Genomic DNA, 20,208 nt, shown 5'->3' on the forward strand with positions numbered 1-20,208 from the left:
GCAGTAATACACACTGTACTGCAGTACTACACACTGTACTGCAATATTACATACTGTACTGCAGTAATAAACACTGTACTGCAGTAATACACACTGTACTGCAATATTACATACTGTACTGCAGTAATACACACTGTACTGCAGTATTACACACTGTACTGCAGTAATACACACTGTACTGCAGTAATACACACTGCACTGCAGTAATACACACTGTACTGCAGTAATACACACTGTACTGCAGTAATAAACACTGTACTGCAGTAATACACACTGTACTGCAGTAATACACACTGTACTGCAATATTACATACTGTACTGCAGTACACACTATACTGCAGTAATACACACTGTACTGCAGTATTACACACTGTACTGCAGTAATACACAGTGTACTGCAGTAATACACACTGTACTGCAGTAATACACACTGTACTGCAATATTACATACTGTACTGCAGTAATACACACTGTACTGCAGTAATAAACACTGTACTGCAGTAATACACACTGTACTGCAATATTACATACTGTACTGCAGTAATACACACTGTACTGCAGTACTACACACTGTACTGCAGTATTACACACTATACTGCAGTAATACACACTGTACTGCAGTATTACACACTGTACTGCAGTAATACACAGTGTACTGCAGTAATACACACTGTACTGCAGTAATACACACTGTACTGCAGTAATACACAGTGTACTGCAGTATTACACACTGTACTGCAGTATAACACACTGTACTGCAGTACTACACACTGTACTGCAGTATTACACACTGTACTGCAGTACTACACACTGTACTGCGGTAATACACACTGTACTGTGGTAATACACAATGTACTGCAGTAGTACACACTGTCCTGCTCTACTACACACTGTACTGCAGTAATACACACTGTACTGCAGTAATACACAATGTACTGCAGTAGTACACACTGTACTGCAGTAATACGCACTGCACTGCGATAGTACATACTGTACTGCAGTAATAAACACTGTACTACAGTAATAAACACTGTACTGCAGTATTACACACTGTACTGCAGTACTACACACTGTACTGCAGTACTACACACTGTACTGCAGTATTACACACTGTACTGCAGTAATACACAATGTACTGCAGTAATACACACTGTACTGCAGTAATACACATTGTACTGCAGTAACCCACACCGTACTGCAGTAATACACACTGTACTGCATTAATACACACTGTACTGCAGTAATACACAATGTACTGCAGTAATACACACTGTACTGCAGTAATACACAATGTACTGCAGTAATACACACGGTGTACTGCAGTAATACACAATGTACTGCAGTACTACACACGGTGTACTGCAGTAATACACAGTGTACTGCAGTACTACACACAGTGTACTGCAGTAATACACAGTGTACTGCAGTAATACACAATGTACTGCATTAGTACACACTGTACTGCAGTAATACACACTGTACTGCAGTAATACACAATGTACTGCAGTACTACATACTGTACTGCAGTATTACACACTGTACTGCAGTAATACACACTGTACTGCAGTACTACACACAGTGTACTGCAGTAATACACAGTGTACTGCAGTAATACACAATGTACTGCATTAGTACACACTGTACTGCAGTAACCCACACTGTACTGCAGTACTACACACAGTGTACTGCAGTAATACACAGTGTACTGCATTAATACACACTGTACTGCATTAATACACACTGTACTGCAGTAACCCACAATGTACTGCAGTAATACACACTGTACTGCAGTAATACACAATGTACTGCAGTACTACACAGTGTACTGCAGTAATACACACAGTGTACTGCAGTAATACACAGTGTACTGCAGTAATACACAATGTACTGCATTAGTACACAGTGTACTGCAGTAATACACACTGTACTGCAGTAATACACAATGTACTGCAGTACTACACACTGTACTGCAGTATTACACACTGTACTGCAGTAATACACACTGTACTGCAGTAACCCACAATGTACTGCAGTAATACACACTGTACTGCATTAATACACAATGTACTGCAGTACTACACACAGTGTACTGCAGTAAGTTCATCTGAAGTGACTCTAGAACTGCAGTTTGCTGTTTAAGCTGAAAGGTTTTGAGGAGGTTTGTTGTCGTGTTGAAGAACGAGCTCTCTCGCTTCATCACGACGTTAAACAAGAAACAGTTTACAGAGATGCAGTAATACACACTGTACTGCAGTAATACACAGTGTACTGCAGTAGTACACACTGTAATGCAGTAATACACACTGTACTGCAGTAATACACAGTGTACTGCAGTACTACACACTGTAATGCAGTGCTCTCTCGCTTCATCACGACGTTAGAGAAGAAACAGTTTACAGAGATTCGTCGAAACGTGTTTTTGTGAAGTTGAGAGCAGGTTGCCGGCGGCGTCCTGACTGGCGTCCTGACTGGCGTCCTGACTGGCGTCCTGACTGGCGTCCTGACTGGCGTCCTGACTGGCGTCCTGACTGTATCTGGAAACAAATCCTTCAGCTGAACAGTCCGTTAATCTACTTATTAAATAAATCACACAGGCTGTTGTGGGTCTCTGCTCCCTCGGTGCTGTCTGTCAGGCAAAACCCAAAACATTTCTGCCACCGAAGTTCAAATGATGAGCAGCGGCTGTTTTATAACGAGTCAGATTAGTGACGATGACCTGCGGTAACCCCGTCACTCCAGGAATACCCACAATGCATCTGGGCCAACTGCCTGTCCACCACCTTTCATCGCCTCACACTTCACAGAGAAAACCGTTCTTCATCATCCTTAGGAGGAGTGTTCCTCACACCTGAGCTGCTTCTGGGTGAAACTGAGTCATTATGCAGCCGGATGAGGACAGAAACTCACCCTGCTGAGAATCAGACTGACGGGAAACATGTTGGATACAGAAGGCAGCCGCGGTTCTGTTCCCAAATGTCTTTAATCACACTGAAAAAGGACAAAATGGAATAAAGAACCAAACTAATAGACAAGATCTAATAACAATAAATCTAATTATAATAGACAAAACGAGCTTTTAGGCCCATTTGTGTTGTTGCAAGATTTTCTTTTTTCTGTTGCTTGTGAGCAGAAATAAATCCAGTGTGTAAAGATCAGAGGAGTCCTGCACCAACAGGTAAAAATAATATCTATATTAACATTAATGGACATGTATTTTATATGTGGTAAATATGAGTTTCACGCTCAGATTAATACCATATATATATGTTTGTTTGTTTATTGTTTCAGACTCTAATACAGAAGTTTTACTGTGTTGTGTTTTAAGTTTTAATATTTTAATTCATCACATCTGACAACAGACAGAAAAAGCTTTAACTGCATCTGCTACAATGAATATATAGTGTAATAAATAATACATTTATTGTGTGTTTTCCCTGTTAAATAAACAGTAACATAAGTCAGTATATTTAGGGACAAAGTGCTGCTTTGAGAACAAATGTGTGCATGTTTTATCATTTTGATTTTCCTGAGCTTTCTGACATTTTTGTGGAGTTTTCTTCGTGCAGGTGGTTCAGGTTATGTGTGTTTGTAACTCGGAGTATCAGGTTAAATGTTTGTGAACTCTTTGTTCCTGCAGCTTCTCGTCTTCACTTTTTCTTTCTTTGTTTCGTCCTGAAAAGCTGAAACATGACACAAGCTTTTCTCTCCAGATTCAGTAAATCTGTTTTTTTTATTGTACACAAACCAGTTTTACAAGCACTTAGTAGGCAAGTTTTCATTCATGTTCTTTAAGTTTTTTCTTGTCTCTGAAACTTGTGGCGATGATTTTAAAAATGTCCTCATAAATTCACATATAAAGCTTCTGTGCGACTGTTCTGAACAATAAAAACCAAACATGTCATTTTAACAAAGATAATTGTTGTTTTTTTTAAACAACTACAGCTCCCATGAGTCTTAGGAGGTAACATGACATGGTTCAAATATGTGAGCAGAACTGCACAGCCAGTATTTTAATTCAGTTGCTGGTCGGTTGCAGGAACTTTATTAACTATCACACACTGAAATGACTTTACTGTCACTCATTAGGAGCGAACAACGCGTTTCCCTCAGCAGAATTGCACGAGTACTCACAGGTGTGATAAATACATCTGAGTCACATGACTAATATGATTAAATATGACTAACACACTGAAAACAGAATAACTTTAGTGTCTGAATATTGTACGACATCTATGCAAGTCAAACAGATTATAAACAAACACTGGTAAATCCCAGAGTGTGACTCAAATTTGAATCATTTGTCAACCTCTAGACCTCCAGATACTGTTGTCAGTTCTGTGTATAAGGAACCTGCACAAATTAATTGGCTTTCTCAACGAGAAAGCGCCAAGAAACCCATCTATATCTATAATAATGAATAATTTATATTCATGTATCTATATAAATGGGTCATATATGAGAACAGCTATTTGCATTGTATTTCTTAAATATATTTCGTGTATATATACTAGGAGTGTGCCCGAATACAAATACGTTATTCGGCAAAAGCACAAATAGTGGATTTTATACGGATATTTGTTTCATACAAATATTTTAAGAATTATTTGTTTTTGGGAAGAAACAAACAACCATGTTAAATACCAGCATGCAGGTCAGTTACACCACTATCTCAGTGTCTCTCCTCTGCTCCGCTGTGACGTCTATCAGCAGGTCTCAGTGAGGGGAGTCACATCCACCTGCTACATGACGCACATTTCCTTATTTGGACATCAGTCCTGGAGTTGGGGGTGTCAGCCAGAGATAAGGCTGAACTACTGACACACACAAAGTGCTCCCAAGAGACTCTCCCTAACCTGTTGTTCCCCTTCTCCTTTCCACAAAGTTAGGTTGTAAAAAAACAGGCAATAAATGAAAAGTGCAAAGCAAGAATCACCTCTGAAGTTCTTCTACATGTTACAGGCTGTGCTGTCTGTGTGTTATGGGTGTATAAATAGGTAGAGGTCTGTCTGCAGGGAGCCGATGAGTAAAGTTTTATCTCAGTAATCAGCGCAGTCGTCTCTGATCTGGGAGACTCCAGTTAGAGACCCGGTGTGGGGACGTCGTCCTTCATAAGGTAGTTTATTCATGAACACTTACTGTAACAATTTGATTTTCTAAAAATTAAAAGTGTAATAAAAACAAAAACAGGATTTTTAAGCCTCTTTCCACTTTTATTCAAATACAAATACAAATAATTTTGCTGCCTCAACAAATACAGATACAAATACAAATACTGGGCTCTCTGCACATCCCTAATATATACACTCTGTATATATATATATATATATATATATATATATATACAGATGCGGCTGAAAATATTGGAACCCTTCCACCTTTCAAAATTCTGAAACTGGCAGAAGTATCTGAGATCCATCGTTCTTTATTTCAATATAACTGAAACTTTGCTTTTGATTTACAACTTAACATATTATTTAATACAATAAAACAAACGAAAATGACCAAAAATAACTTAATATTTAGTAGCTCAGCCTTTGAGACAATAACTGCAGTCAAGCTCTTCCTGTAACTCTGAATCAGGTTTCTACTCTTCTTCACCGGTGGTTCAGACTCTTCTTCACCGGTAGTTCAGACTCTTCTTCACCGGTGGTTCAGACTCTTCTTCACCGGTAGTTCAGACTCTTCTTCACTGGTAGCTCAGACTCTTCTTCACCGGTGGTTCAGACTCTTCTTCACCGGTAGCTCAGACTCTTCTTCACCGGTGGTTCAGACTCTTCTTCACCAGTAGTTCAGACTCTTCTTCACCGGTGGTTCAGACTCTTCTTCACCGGTGGTTCAGACTCTTCTTCACCGGTGGTTCAGACTCTTCTTCACCGGTAGTTCAGACTCTTCTTCACCGGTGGTTCAGACTCTTCTTCACCGGTAGTTCAGACTCTTCTTCACCGGTAGTTCAGACTCTTCTTCACCGGTGGTTCAGACTCTTCTTCACCGGTAGTTCAGACTCTTCTTCACCGGTGGTTCCGACTCTTCTTCACCGGTTGTTCGGACTCTTCTTCACCGGTAGTTCAGACTCTTCTTCACCGGTGGTTCAGACTCTTCTTCACCGGTGGTTCAGACTCTTCTTCACCGGTGGTTCAAACTCTTCTTCACCGATGGTTCAAACTCTTCTTCACCGGTAGTTCGGACTCTTCTTCACCGGTAGGTCGGACTCTTCTTCACCGGTAGGTCGGACTCTTCTTCACCGGTAGTTCTGACTCTTCTTCACTGGTGGTTCAGACTCTTCTTCACCGGTGGTTCAGACTCTTCTTCACCGGTAGTTCTGACTCTTCTTCACCGGTAGGTCGGACTCTTCTTCACCGGTAGTTCAGACTCTTCTTCACTGGTAGTTCAGACTCTTCTTGATCAAACTGCTCCAGTTCTCTCAGGTTTGATGGCTGCCGTCTCCCAGCTGCAGGTTTCAGCTCTTTCCACAGATGTTCAGCAGGATTCAGATCAGGACTCATAGCAGCCGCTTCAGAACGCTCCAACGTTTTCTTCTCATCCTCTCTTGGCTGCTTTCTGATGTATGTTTGGGGTCATTATCCTGCTGGAAGACTCATGACCTGCGACTAAGACTCAGCTTTCTGACACTGAGCTGCATGTTTCTCTCCAGAATGCCTTGATAGTCTTGTGATTTCATTGTGCTGCACAGATTCACGAAGCAGCAAAGCAACATCCCCCATGTTTCACAGTAGACATGATGTTCTTTTCTTTGAAGGCTTCGTCTTTTCTTCTGTAAACATCTGGGTCGGTGTGATTTACCAAAAAGCTCTAATTTACTTTCATCTGTCCAAAGCACATTCTCCCAGAAGGACTGTGACTTGTCAACATGCATTTTGGCAAAGTCCAGTCTGGCTTTGTTGTGTCTCCCTCTTAGAAGTGGGGTCTTCCTGGGTCTTCTACTATGGAGGATGGTGCCACTTGAAACTACTGAACCTTGAACTTGAAGATCAGCTTGGATCTGTATTGAAGTTTTCTTTGGTTCTTTCTCCACCATTCAAACCGTTTTCCTCTCCAGAGATGTTGGCTGCAGCTCCATCAGCCTTAAACTTCTTAATAATATTGGCAGCAGTGGTCACAGGAACATCGAGCTCTTTGGAGATGATCTTGTAACCTTTACATTGACTATGTTTGGCTGTTACCTTGTTTCTAATGTCTTCAGACTGTCTCTAGTTTTCCCTCTGTTTTCCATGTTCAATGTGATGCACAAACAGCAGAATGAGTCACTTTCTCAGTTTAAACTGGCTGCTGAGTGATTATAAGATTGAAAACACCTGTGATACTAATTAAAACACAATAGTCTGCTTAAAGTATCACTACAGATCAATTATTTCTTACAACTTCTAAAGACTAGAACTGAATTGGAGAAGGAGGTCGCGCTTCAACGATGGGATTCCCAGTCGAGCACTGAACCCAAATCCAGTAGGCATGTTCCAAAAATGTGAAGAAAGGCCGAAACGCGTAAATGTTTTTCCAATGTGATGTGAGCCAAATAAGCAAGTGAAATGTTAATATATTGTCCTACCAATAATTTCAGCCACGTCTGTATATGCAAATATTGTGTAATATATCAGTTAAATGGGTTCTTTGAAGTTTACTAACATAAAGGTTTTGATGCAACCATGTTTGTTTTCAGATTAATGATGTTTCTGTTTGTTGAGCAGATTGGACTCAACACATGTAGTGTAAATAATAATAATAATAATAATAATAACACGTAGTTTGAGAGAAGATGACTGACATGTCTGCAGTCACAGACAGAGCGTGTGCAGCCTCGGTGACATCATCACGCCGTTTCCTGCTTTCTGTTTGTTTTGTCGCGGCAGCGTGGCGCTGAGTGACAGAGCTGCTTCTGATTTGACCTGCAGCTATTTACAGCAGGAGACCTGACTGAGATTAACAGATTACAGCTGGGTAATCCCCCCCCCCCCCCCACCCCACCCCACCCCACCCCACCCACACACACACACACACACACACACACACACACACAAACACACACAAACACAGATGATAATAAAGTGTTTGATTGAAGCTGTAAAACACACCTGAACACCCAGAACGACAACTACGAAACTTGAAGAGCAAACATTATATTATCCCTACAGCTGGTGTCAGCGTCTGGTGTTGCTGCTCAGCCTAGAAAAGAGATTTTAAAATCTGTGATGTTGTCCCAGTGGAAAGTCTGTGGGCCGAGCGGGAGAAACATACTGTATGTTCATATTCAGGTTATAAAGTTTTCTGGAAGCTATAAAACCAGGTGAGCAATTTTCATTTGACTGAAAAGACACCGTGTTTGAGTCCAGTATCCAGTTGTTATAATATATCCATGGTGATGCTACTTCCTGTTCACATAGTTGGTTGCTTCTTATTGGACACTGCTACAGATGTGTTGTAGCACATTTTAATGGTGCAACCTGATTTAATAAATCACTAGTTTGTTACTGAGAGTTTTGGATTAATGATCATCACAGTCAAGAGGACGAGACCTTTAGGTTTTAAAGACTCCACAGGACAAACTTTACATGTTTATCTCCACTGTTGGTCAGACTTTATTGTTTTCTCGTGTGATCAGTTGTGGGTTTTATGTCTCTGTTTGTTTCTGGTTTTTTCTCATCTGAGGTGCAACAAACTCAACCACGTTGGAATGAAACTGTGTTGATAACAAATCAAGCAGCAGCTGTTTCACAGTAAAACAGCCGGTCAGTAACTGTTGAGGAAATCTTCTTAATGGAAAAACTGACATGTATTCTAAAACTACTGGGGAAAATGGGCATCATACGGGACAAAAAAGTGATGGATGGAGCTGCAAATAAATTCATCAACAGGATGCATGAATGATGGAAAAATGTGAATGAACTTCCCATTTTTTTTGTTTTTGTGAAGTTTATTTTGGTTAATAAAGATTTGGGAGGAAAAAAATCTTCACCATGTGAAGAACTGACTGAGGCTTTTACTCTGCAGCTTCTACGGGAGCTGAATACTTTTAACATCACATATAATCATTTATTTTCTGATCAGCACAAAGAACAAGAGGATTTTAAATATGCTGGGAAAGCTCTCCTACGTGTCCTCATGCTGTCAGATCACTGAGATCAGAGGGATTTGGACTCTGGGTACCTTTCTTCCTCCACCACGGTCCCTCTCTGACGGAGTACGACACATCTTTGAACTCAATGTTGACCGCTGGTCTCCGTGGTAACGAGGAGAACCTCTGGGCTTCTGTCAGGTTGTTGTCCACTTTCTTCAGGTGTCCCTGCAGCAGCGGCGTCTGCTGGCTGCCGATTGGCCGCTTGTTCACCACCTCGTCCAGACAGACACACACCGTCCGGGGATCCAACATGAGGTCCGGGGGCCCGTTGGTGTTCTGAGGGTTAAACCAGAAACCTTTGATGAAGATGTTTATTATTCAGGTGAGGAAACATCAGTCCGATTGTTCTGCAGTCACATGTTCATAAATCTGTATCTGTTAACAGGTTTTATGTCAAATATCCCTCTGGAAAAACAGCTGAAGCTGATTTAAAAGAGAAGATTTAAACATACTGTGAGTCAGAGTTTAATACATTAAAAGTTAACTTTGCGGCCAGGTCTGTTTTGGACCTACCACCAATTCCTTCAGAGATAATCCATTTCCAGGTGTTTACATTATTTTGTCCACCCCAGTCATGTCTTAATGTTCAAGGAAACTAGAGGAAGAGCACTGAACATAGTATGAGTTATACCCAAGCGGAAACGTCCGGGGCTATAAAATGAAGCCAAAAACTGCAGTTCCTTGAACGGCCACTTGAGGCTCCAAAAGCGAGTCAATCCCCATAGACCCCCATGTTAAAATGTCCAACTTTACAGCAGAAATAAACACATTTACAGCCTGGTACAAACAACGGTTTAGGTCTCTGTAGCTAATTTCCTCTTTCATGACAACTGTACGGGGGGTGAATTTTTTTATAACTCACCCATTTAAGTTTTATTAAGCCATAAAGTTCTGCATAATGAAGGACATGGCTGCTTTGAGTGACAGGTCCGCCAGCCGCTAGGTGGCTTGTTTCAGCCATTCGGCCCGCCTCTTTGCCCATTTTTGATTGGCTGGGAGTTAGGCAGCGTCACGCACTGCCAAGATGGCGACGGCCGGAGTGGCTCACTTTGAGCTTCAAAACCGCTCTTCAGAAACCAACGAGTGACGTCACGGTAACTACGTCCATATTTATATACAATCTGTGGTTATACCTAAATTGGTATAACTATAACAGCATCACAGAGTTTCAACATGGCAGTGAATGCAATAAAAGAAAACAAGCTCTAAATGCAATTAAGAGAAAATGACAGTGTCATCCTGCCCATTGCACTGTGTGGTAGTGAAGTCTGGGTCCACTCAGTCATCAAAGCTAAACCTGGCAGAATATCTCTCCGCTGTCAGAGATAAAAAGCAGAGACAAGAACAGGCTCAGTGACCACAAACTGATAACTGAACAAGGACGACACAAAACATCACAGCAACCAGAAGAAAACAGAATCTGTAGTGACTGTTGGACAGAGATGCACTTCCTCCTACAATGTCAAACATTCAATGAATTAACTTTAACAAGTTCAATCAGATTTCAATCAGAGACAGGACACACACACAGATACATGCGTAGGATATACTGTATATATATAATTAATATCAATCTTAATGTTGTGTTAATGTTCATATTACTGTTATTGTGCACTGTCCAAATATTGGGACAAACTGTGTTTTTATGCTTCGGCAACATTTATGCCAATAAAGCCTTAAAGTCTTATTCAGCAGAGTGAGGAGGACCGATGCTGTCCTGTTGGATGGGAGCGTCACTAGATGTGAGATTATGTGTCAGCTGGTGGAGTTTGTTGTGTATGTGGGACACTAATCTGTCCCTGAACAGACACTGCAGCAGGTAACTGTCGGACAACACTGAGACAACCTGAGTTGCACCAACAACAACACACACAGACAGACAGAACATCTTCATCACCACCGGTGACAGGACGATAACCTGGATGTTCACTACTTCATGATGCCTTATGCCTGCATGTCATACATCACATGTATATATCTGAAAACACCAGAAACACAGAAATATATCAAATTAAATAAAATGTTGTCCTCTGAGTCTCCACTATGTGTCCAATCGAGGGCTCCGACTAATTATTTTCTCCATTAATTAATTAGTTGTTTGGTCCATAACATTTTAGAAAATGGTAAAAAATGTGGATCAGTGTTTCTCAAGGATGACGTCCTCAAATATCTTGTTTTGTCCACAGACCAAAGATATTCAGTTTACTGTCACAGAGACTAAAGAAACCAGAAAATATCAGTTTGTATTGTATTATATTTATTTAAGAAACTTGAACCAGAAAAATGTGACTTTTTGTTTCTTGAATAAATGACTATAAACGGTTAATCGATTATCAAAATAGTTGTAGATTAAATTTCTGTTGATCAGCTAATCATCAGCAACTAATCATTGCAGCTCTACAGTATTTGGAAAATGTCCCAACTATAATGTCCAACATGTCTTCACTATGTCTTCATTATATCTTCACTATAATATCCAGGGTGTGTCCACTATGTGTCCAGTATTTGACCAGTATGTCTCTTCTACCTGTCCACTATGTGTCCACTGTATGACCAGTGTCTCCAGTCTATCTCCAGTATATGTCCAGTATTTGTCTCTTGTATGTTCCCAGTCCCTCCTCACTGTGTCCCCAGTACTCACCATTATGATGGAGTTGGTGATGGAGGGGTTGTGGACAGACCAGGCGGCCATCAGACAGGCCATGGCCGAGAGAAGAAACACTGTGACGCTCTGCCTCCCTCACACATCTGATCACTGTCTCCCAACACAGCAACTCTGACTCCTGACTCCGCCCCTCTGACGACAGACCCCGCCCATCTCTGTACTGACCCCGCCCCCCTGTGTTTGATAATGTGACTCACTGCTGTTTGATTGGTGAAAGTTTCAGATGATGAATCTCCACAGAACATTTTTTTAGTCATTAGTTTTGTGAAGTGGTTGTTAATATTTAGGACACATTCTCCTGTCCACCATTCATCTCTCTGTTTTATTCTGAAGAGTAGAACAGCATCTATATATGATATACAGTATATGACAAAACTGAGTACACCCCTGTGTACTATCACAGAAATGTTAAATGTTTCAAATTAGTATTATCTTACAAAAATTGTAGTATTTTTTGTGTGGAGTGTCGGGTATTTGGTCTTATTTAATAACAAATTATTAGGGATGCACGATATTGGATTTTTTGCCGATATCTGATATGCAGATATTCCCAACTCATTGTGGCCGATGCCGATATATGCACATATTTCTTCCAGCTGGCTGAGGAGACTATTATGCATGCAAGCATAGATTGTACTAAGTATGATCAAGAAAGACAATATATGAAGGAAGACCTGAGGAAGACTGGAGTTCAGGAGCTCAGCAGTAAACCTTTAATGAACCTGCCAAGTGGGAGCAGCAGCAGAGTTTTCATTGAGTTTATTAGACAGACAGGATTAATGTGCAGGATTTAATCTCTGGTCCACACTCCGGAGCAGAAGGTGGTGGTAATGCACCTAATACGTTGGTTGACAACCGCCGTTATAAACCAAGAAGAAGTTTTTTTTTCCAGAGCGGTACATCCTGTCAGCCGAGGGGTTTCCTATCTGTGCAGCCGAACATGGCAGCTCCTCCGCGGACTATTACACCCCGACGGTCCCGGTGTTTCCTCCACAGGCTGCACTTCACTCAGCTGCTTCTTCCCACTTTAACCTGAATAACAAACCGGGGCTCGGTGCTCCGGTTGGATCCACATGGAGAGCCGAGGCTAACGTTAGCCGAGAGGCTAGCGGAACGTTAGCCGCAGCACGACCGGAGGGAAGCACAGCCAGCTAGCCTCTCAGCTAGCCTCTCAGCTAGCCTCCGCTAGCAGCAGCGGGTCTGATGGGCAGCTGAGTGAAGTGCAGCCTGCGGAGGAAACACCGGGACCGTCAGGGTGAAACAGTCCATGGAGGGAAGCAGTCAGGCGGAGGAGAAGGCGACATATCAGCTGCTCATAATCGGCAGAAAATGTTCACTGCAGGCCGATACCGATTACGTGCCGATAATATCGTGCATCCCTACAAATTATATTAAATTAATTAAAAACAAACAGGCAACATAGACTACACTGAAAATAGAAACAAAAGTGAGCACATCTGTGACTTCCAGTTCAGACTAATTGCCTGAACAAGGTTATAAAAGAATCTGTGAACATCACAACTTATTCAGTTTTAGGTTGAGTCTAATGCAACAAGGCTCCACATGGTGAGGAACTACCTGATAAAGTAAGGAACCAGATTGTGAGACCTCATAAAGACGGGAGAAGGTTCAAGATCATCAGAAGGCTGCTGAACAGAAGCCCAAACAGCTGCAGCAGTGGTTAGAAGGTACAGCAGGATCCATACTACCACGCACAGTTCACTATTTATGCAGCCTTACATTGAAAAACAGACTTGACACAAGGATTATCTGTGGAAGCTGGTGTTTCAGTGACTGCTGAAACCTCTACAGACGACGTCCCAAGAAGAAAACCACTGCTCACAAAACTGCAAGATTAAACTTTGCCAAAGAACATGAAAAGAAGCCTGATGAATACTGGCGGCACATTCTTTGTTCAGATGAAACCAAAGTAAATTAGTTTGGATCAGATGGGGTCCAGCATGTTTGGCGTGGACCAGGTCAGGATCACCACGGTGACTGACCGTGAAACATGGAGGTGGGAGTGTGCAAAAGCTGTAGAGGAAGTGACATTTATATCTGACACTATGAATGCAAGTTTGTAAATCCAAATACTGAATGAAAAGATGAGTCTCAGTCTCAAGACGCTTGGCAAGAGAGGAACAACATGACAATGACCCCTGACCTGAATCCAACAGAACACCTTTACAGTATTTTAAAGAGGAAGAGCAACAAAACGCCTCCAGCAAAGAGCAGCTGAAAACAATCATCTGAGAAGAACGACAGAACATCTCCGCAGAGACCGGTATCGTCCCCGTCCAGGAGGATCCATCTGTCATCAGAAGTAAATTAAGGCCGGCAATAAAAAGTATTTTAAAAAAAATCAAAGAGTGGAGTCTCTCTGATGAAGGCAGTGCTGACTTTTGTTGTGTGCAGTTGCTCGATTCTTCTTGGATTTCGCCTGAAAACAGATAACAGATTTGTAATTATTTAACATTTTATTGATATTGATTAAGGGTGTGTACGTGTGTATATATCATTGACCCTCATGTTCCAAACAGAAACAAATCATTGCTGCAAACCACAGACTGTATGTAGTCTTGGAAAAACAAACAAAAACAATATAAATGCTACCGATAATATAAAGTTTCCCTAATGACCAAAATACTCAACTCAACACTTCACAAAGTGTTTTCTGCTTTTAGTTTTGCTGTTTGTGAAGTTTTCTGAATCGTCTGTTTAGATATTAATGACTATCAGTGTGTTGGTGCATGTTTGAGTTTGTTGTACATGAGCATCAGAGCACAGCGGCTCCACCTGCTGGATAAACTGCGATAAACTTAATTTATGTTTTGGTCCCTGATTCAGCAAAATGTGTGAAATGTTTTGTAAAGATTGACTGAACATGACGGGTATCCCTATTTCACCCAAAATTATTATGTTTATTACAATTTATCAAAGGAAAAACAGTCCATTTGTGCTCCGACTAGAGCTGCTGTACTGATTATTGGAACAGGTTTGTAGATGAATATCATTCAGTTTTTTACTACCTGTTGGTTTGTAAGTTTCATGATTTTTATATCTATCTATATAGTCAGAGACTCAACTTAGTAACATATGAGGTGAAAGCAGCAGAGTTCAGGGAGGAAATGTCAGAGGTGGAAGTACTCAGATCCTTTACTGCAGTAAAAGTACCAATACAGCAAAGTAAAAATACTCCATTACAAGTAAAAGTCCTGCATGAAAAATCCTCCTACAGTAAAAGTACATAAGTATTATGAGCTTGATGTAGTTAAAGTATTGCAGTAAAAGTACATAAGTATTATGAGCTTGATGTAGTTAAAGTATTGCAGTAAAAGTACATAAGTATTATGAGCTTGATGTAGTTAAAGTATTGCAGTAAAAGTACATAAGTATTATGAGCTTGATGTAGTTAAAGTATTGCAGTAAAAGTACATAAGTATTATGAGCTTGATGTAGTTAAAGTATTGCAGTAAAAGTAGTGGTTTGGTCCCTCTGACTGATATATTATTATATATGACATCATTAGATTATTAATAGTGAAGCATCAGTGTTAGAGCAGCATGTTACTGTTGTAGCTGCTGGAGGTGGAGCTAGTTTACACTACTTTATATACAGTTAGCTAGTTTAGTCCAGTGGTTCCCAACCTAGGGGTCGGGCCCCTCCAAAGGGTCAGCAGATAAATCTGAGGGGTGGTGAGATGATTAATGGGAGAGGAAAGAAGAAAAAACAAAGTTCTGATACACAAATCTGTTTTCAGTTTTTGGACTTTTTCTCTAATCTTTGATTTTTGCTGAAATATTGGATCATTTGAACATTTATTGAAATGAAAGCATGTGAGAAGTTTAGAGGGAAAAATCACTATTTGGTGGAGCTGTTAACAACTCATAGACATGTGAAATGTGACCCCGACTACACACTGCTATACACACACTATTTTTTATTGAATGTTTAATTTATTTTTTGTAATTTTCTTGTCTTTTATGTTTCCTCTTCTCGTCATCTTTTTGTTACATTATGAATTATATTAAATATTTTTTACATTTTGTCCCTTATTTTAATAAAATGAAATTATTTTTATTATATTTTTGGATTTTTCTGTATTTTTTTGTATTTCTTTTCATATGTGTTATTTAATGAAATATTTATTAGATTTTTTGATTTTTCATGTCATTAAATGTTTCCTGTTGTCATCTTTTTGTTATGAATGATATAAAATCATTTTTAAATTTTTATAAAATGTTAATTATTTCTATTCTTTCTTGTATAGTTTTTGTCATTTCTTATTTAATGTCGAATTTAATTTAATTCTAATTTTAATTATAATATTTTTTATTTTTCGTTTCTTGTGCTCATGAGCGCGCACGCTGCCGCCTCGGCCACGCGGACGCGGTACGTCCCACGTGTCCTATTGTTCAAAACTTGTCTGAGAGCCAATCAGAAGCGTCCAGGTCACAGGTGCCGTGAGAAGATGGCTGCCGCGAGGAACGGGAAGAATGGACTTCTGGAGAAAGTAAGAATTAAAGTTTAACAGTTTCATCCGCTCCGAGCTCAAGTTCAGCTTCTTTATTCTCTGCTGTTAGCCGCTAAGCTAACGTTAGCAGGTCTGCGTGAAACTCTGCTGTTAGCTGCTAAGCTAACGTTAGCAGGTCTGTGTGAAACTCTGCTGTTAGCCGCTAAGCTAACGTTAGCAGGCTGGAGTAAATTTATTATCAATTAAAATTAGAGTTAAAAACACGAAGTAAAGAGCTGAATGTGTTTCGTGAATCAACGTGTTTAATTTCCTGTTTCCAGCTGTTACACACAAACAGCCGCTTAATAACAATAACAACAACAACAACAATAATAATAATGATAATAAACAGAGCTGCTGCACCAGACTCCATTCAGAAAACACACAATATAACATGATCTGTGTGCTATAATAATAACAACAACAACAATAATAATAATAATAATAATAATAATAATAATAACAACACAGAGTGACTGTTGTTAATTTCAGCTTTGGCTCGTTTAATCAGTAGTTTAGAAGTAACATTAACTTTCTGTTTAAACTCAGTTTCATCCGTTTTAATTCATTTAAAGAAAAGTCAGAACTCCAGTTTAGTGTTTTTAACTTTAATATGTGAAGATTGAAGGAAGGAAGTCAGACGGTTTCCGGCTGTTGATCGTCTGACAGGAAACAACAACGTGAGGAAACGATGAGCTGAAACCGATAATCATCTTTATTCAGATTATTTTCAGTCAGAACGTTTGTTTCTGTGTGTGGAAGAAAATCAGCAGAACTCACATGTAAGCAGCTGAAATCAGACTGAAATATTAATTAAATGATGAATTGATTATCAGAATAGTTGCAGATTATTTTTCTTTCAATCAACTCATTGATGAATGAAATAATAGTTGCAGGTGTAAATCGATTAATTTGATGGTTTCAGCTTCTTTTCTTTGTCTTCACATTATAATAAACATTGAATATCTGTGACGATCAGATGATCAATCGCCAAATATTTTGATAATCAATCGTTTTGAATCAATATTTAGTAAATTCTCTGATTGCAGCTTGTTAAATGTTAAATGTTCAATATTTTCTGGAGTCTTTAGTCTTTGATCTTTGTGGATAAAACGAGATGTTTGATGACGTCGTCTTTGGAAACACTGATCGCATTAATCGACAGATTAATCAATATATATATATATGTGAAGAAAAACTGTAAAAACTCAGATGTAAGAAGCTGGAATCATCATCAGATGATTATTTGATTATCAAAGAGATAATGCAGATTAATTTTCTGTCGATCAACTTAATTGATTAATGAACTAATTATTGCAGCTTTTCAAACAAAAATAAACATTTGATGGTTTCAGTTTGCTGCTTCTCTCTGTCTCCACTTTACATCATATATATAATATATAATATATAATATATAATATAATATATAGAAGAATCTAAACCTCTGACACAGTTAATAATGATGTGAAATAATAATTAACACACGTTAATAATGTTTGAATGTGTTTGTGTTCAGTGGAGGATCGATGAGAAGCCGGTGAAGATCGATAAATGGGACGGAGCTGCGGTGAAGAACTCTCTGGACGACGCTGCCAAGAAGGTCAACGCCGATGTTTCCTCTGATGTTTGTGTGTGTTTTTTGCTCTGTGAGTGAAATCAGGAGGTTTTTAACGCTGATGACGCTCTGTGACGTGCTGCTGCGCCCCCTGCAGGTGGTGTTGGAGAAGTACGGTTATGTGGAGAACTTCCAGCTGGTGGACGGCCGTCTGCTGATCTGCACCGTCTCCTGTCTGTTCGCCATGTTGGCTCTGGTCTGGGACTACCTGCACCCCTTCCCCGAGTCCAGACCGGTCCTGGCCTGCTGCGTCATCTCATATCCTTCAAACGACAGGAAGTCCGCCTGAGTCTTACCTGTCTGTCATCATTTAGGTGGTAGAAGAAGAGTTTACAGGTCTACAATACACTAGAAGTCTGGAGGTCTGGCAGGGTCCATGTTTAAACTAAACCAGATCCCTTTTATTTCTCGTCCTGCTGCTGAACATCAGAGCAGAAACAGAAGTTGTAAGACGATCACATTTAACGTTTCTACAACTTTAAAACAGCCTTCGATCAGTATTCTGATCAATAAACCAGTAATCAAAGCTGTTAGCTGAAGCTAATAAACATATTAACAGTTGAATCAAACTGAAGCTCCTTCAGGAAAACATCACAACAAACTTCCTCTAAGAAACATGATGTAATTAATAAAAGATAAAAGTCCAACAGTCTTCTCTCCGTTTCAGCATCAATATCAATAAACTTTACATTCTGTCGCTTCAACTCGCTGCAGCTGCTCTGTTTTAATATGAGAAGAACACTTTCAAACTAAAATACCTTCATAACTCTGTTAATTCACCGTCGTCATCGGTAACGACCGTCTACTGATGACTGATGTTCTAAAACATCTGGAAAACTGTGAACTCGCCCTTTAAGTCTCATAGTTACTGAACCTGAAGTAACAAAGAGAATTAAAATGTAAATAAAGTAACAGCTGGTCCAGAGATGTGTGTGTGTGTGTGTGTGTGTGTGCGCGTGTGTGTGTGTGTGAAGGAGCAGCTGATCCAGATGTGTGCGTGTGTGTGTGTGTGCGTGCGTGTGTGCGTGCGTGTGTGTGTGCGTGTGTGTGTATGTGTGTGTGCGTGTGGGTGTGTGTGTGCGTGCGTGCGTGTGTGTGTGTGTGCGTGCGTGTGTGTGTATGTGTGTGCGCGTGTGGGTGTGTGTGTGCGTGCGTGCGTGTGTGTGTGTGCGCGTGCGTGCGTGTGTGCGTGTGCGTGCGTGCGCGTGTGTGTGTGTGTTGTTGCTCCTTGACTCTCCTCCATCACGTACTTCATCATGATGGGCATCCTGACTCTCTACACCTCCTACAAAGAGAAGAACATCTTCCTGGTGGCCCTGCAGAGGGACCCGGTCGGGATGGATCCGGATCAGGTCTGGCAGCTCTCGTCCTCCCTCAAACGGTCAGTCACAGTCTCCGGGAATCGTACCCGCAACCTCCGCAAACCCCCGACATACAGAACACAGAGCTGCAGCTACTAATCAATACGTCGATTGATCTGGTTCCAGGTCGTCAGATGAATGATGAGAGTGGATATTGATGATGATGATGATGAAGCTCTAGTTGTTGTTTGTGGTAACTGACGGTTTCTGTTCGCAGGTTCGATGATCAATACACGCTCAGAGTTTCCTTCACCGACGGGAAGTCGAAGACGTGGAGAGACTCGGAGTTCACGAAATCCGTGTCGGCGTTCTTCGACGAGAACGGGACGCTGGTGATGGATCAGTTTGAAAAGTGTGTTTCCGAACTGCACGACACGCTGGCCACAGAGAAGAAAACCAAATAATCCATCAGCTGTTTCCTGCTCGCCGGGCGGCCGCCAGCGCCAGTTTCATTTCTATCAAACTCATCCTGCACAGAAACGGTCCGACAGTCAGCTGAGACTCTTTATCTCACTGTTTGTTTGTTAGTTTATCTTTAGAAAAGCATCTGCAGAAATATAAACAATAAACAGAAAAAAAACGGTTCAAAAAAAAGAGAAAAGCTGCAAAAAAAAAAGGAAAAACAAAAACAAACTGATAAATAGTGGATGGATTTATAATAAAGCTGCGTTAACTCTTATTTCCTGTTTCATTATTTTCATGTTTTGAGTTTTGATTAAATATCAACGAGCAGCTGCAGCAGTAAAACGACTTTTCTCTGATTCTCAAAAACTCTTTTTTTAATTTTAATTTTGTGTTTTTACAAAAATTTATAACAAGTCTACTTTACCAGAGCTTTCAGCCACATCTCTTGAGCTTCATCAGTCGTCATGGTTTAGTTGTCAGAACTATTTTCACCTGAACGCCTCCCCAAAAACTCATCAG

The 20,208-nt window shown here is 40.4% G+C and overlaps 2 protein-coding genes across 2 annotated transcripts in view; one reads left to right on the plus strand and one right to left on the minus strand.

Moving 5' to 3' along the window:
- Nucleotides 1-11,864, minus strand: part of abcg1 (ATP-binding cassette, sub-family G (WHITE), member 1) — a 28,930-nt gene extending 17,066 nt beyond the window's left edge. The window contains exons 1-2 of the mRNA XM_044353853.1: nucleotides 11,772-11,864; nucleotides 9,160-9,406 (exon numbers count right to left, since the gene is read on the minus strand). Of these exons, the coding sequence (XP_044209788.1) occupies nucleotides 9,160-9,406; nucleotides 11,772-11,834 (310 nt within the window). The 5' untranslated portion in view covers nucleotides 11,835-11,864. The remainder of the gene's footprint in view (nucleotides 1-9,159; nucleotides 9,407-11,771) is intronic.
- Nucleotides 11,865-16,200: 4,336 nt separating this feature from the next.
- On the plus strand, nucleotides 16,201-19,963 carry spcs2 (signal peptidase complex subunit 2). Its single transcript, XM_044353907.1, has 5 exons — nucleotides 16,201-16,308; nucleotides 17,825-17,908; nucleotides 18,021-18,181; nucleotides 19,170-19,304; nucleotides 19,502-19,963. Exons 1-5 carry the CDS (start codon nucleotides 16,267-16,269, stop codon nucleotides 19,686-19,688), a joined length of 609 nt encoding a protein of 202 aa, XP_044209842.1. The 5' UTR covers nucleotides 16,201-16,266; the 3' UTR covers nucleotides 19,689-19,963.
- The last annotated feature ends 245 nt before the right edge of the window (nucleotides 19,964-20,208 follow it).

The sequence above is a fragment of the Thunnus albacares genome, chromosome 6 (genome assembly GCF_914725855.1).
Source record: "Thunnus albacares chromosome 6, fThuAlb1.1, whole genome shotgun sequence".
Taxonomy (NCBI): domain Eukaryota; kingdom Metazoa; phylum Chordata; class Actinopteri; order Scombriformes; family Scombridae; genus Thunnus; species Thunnus albacares.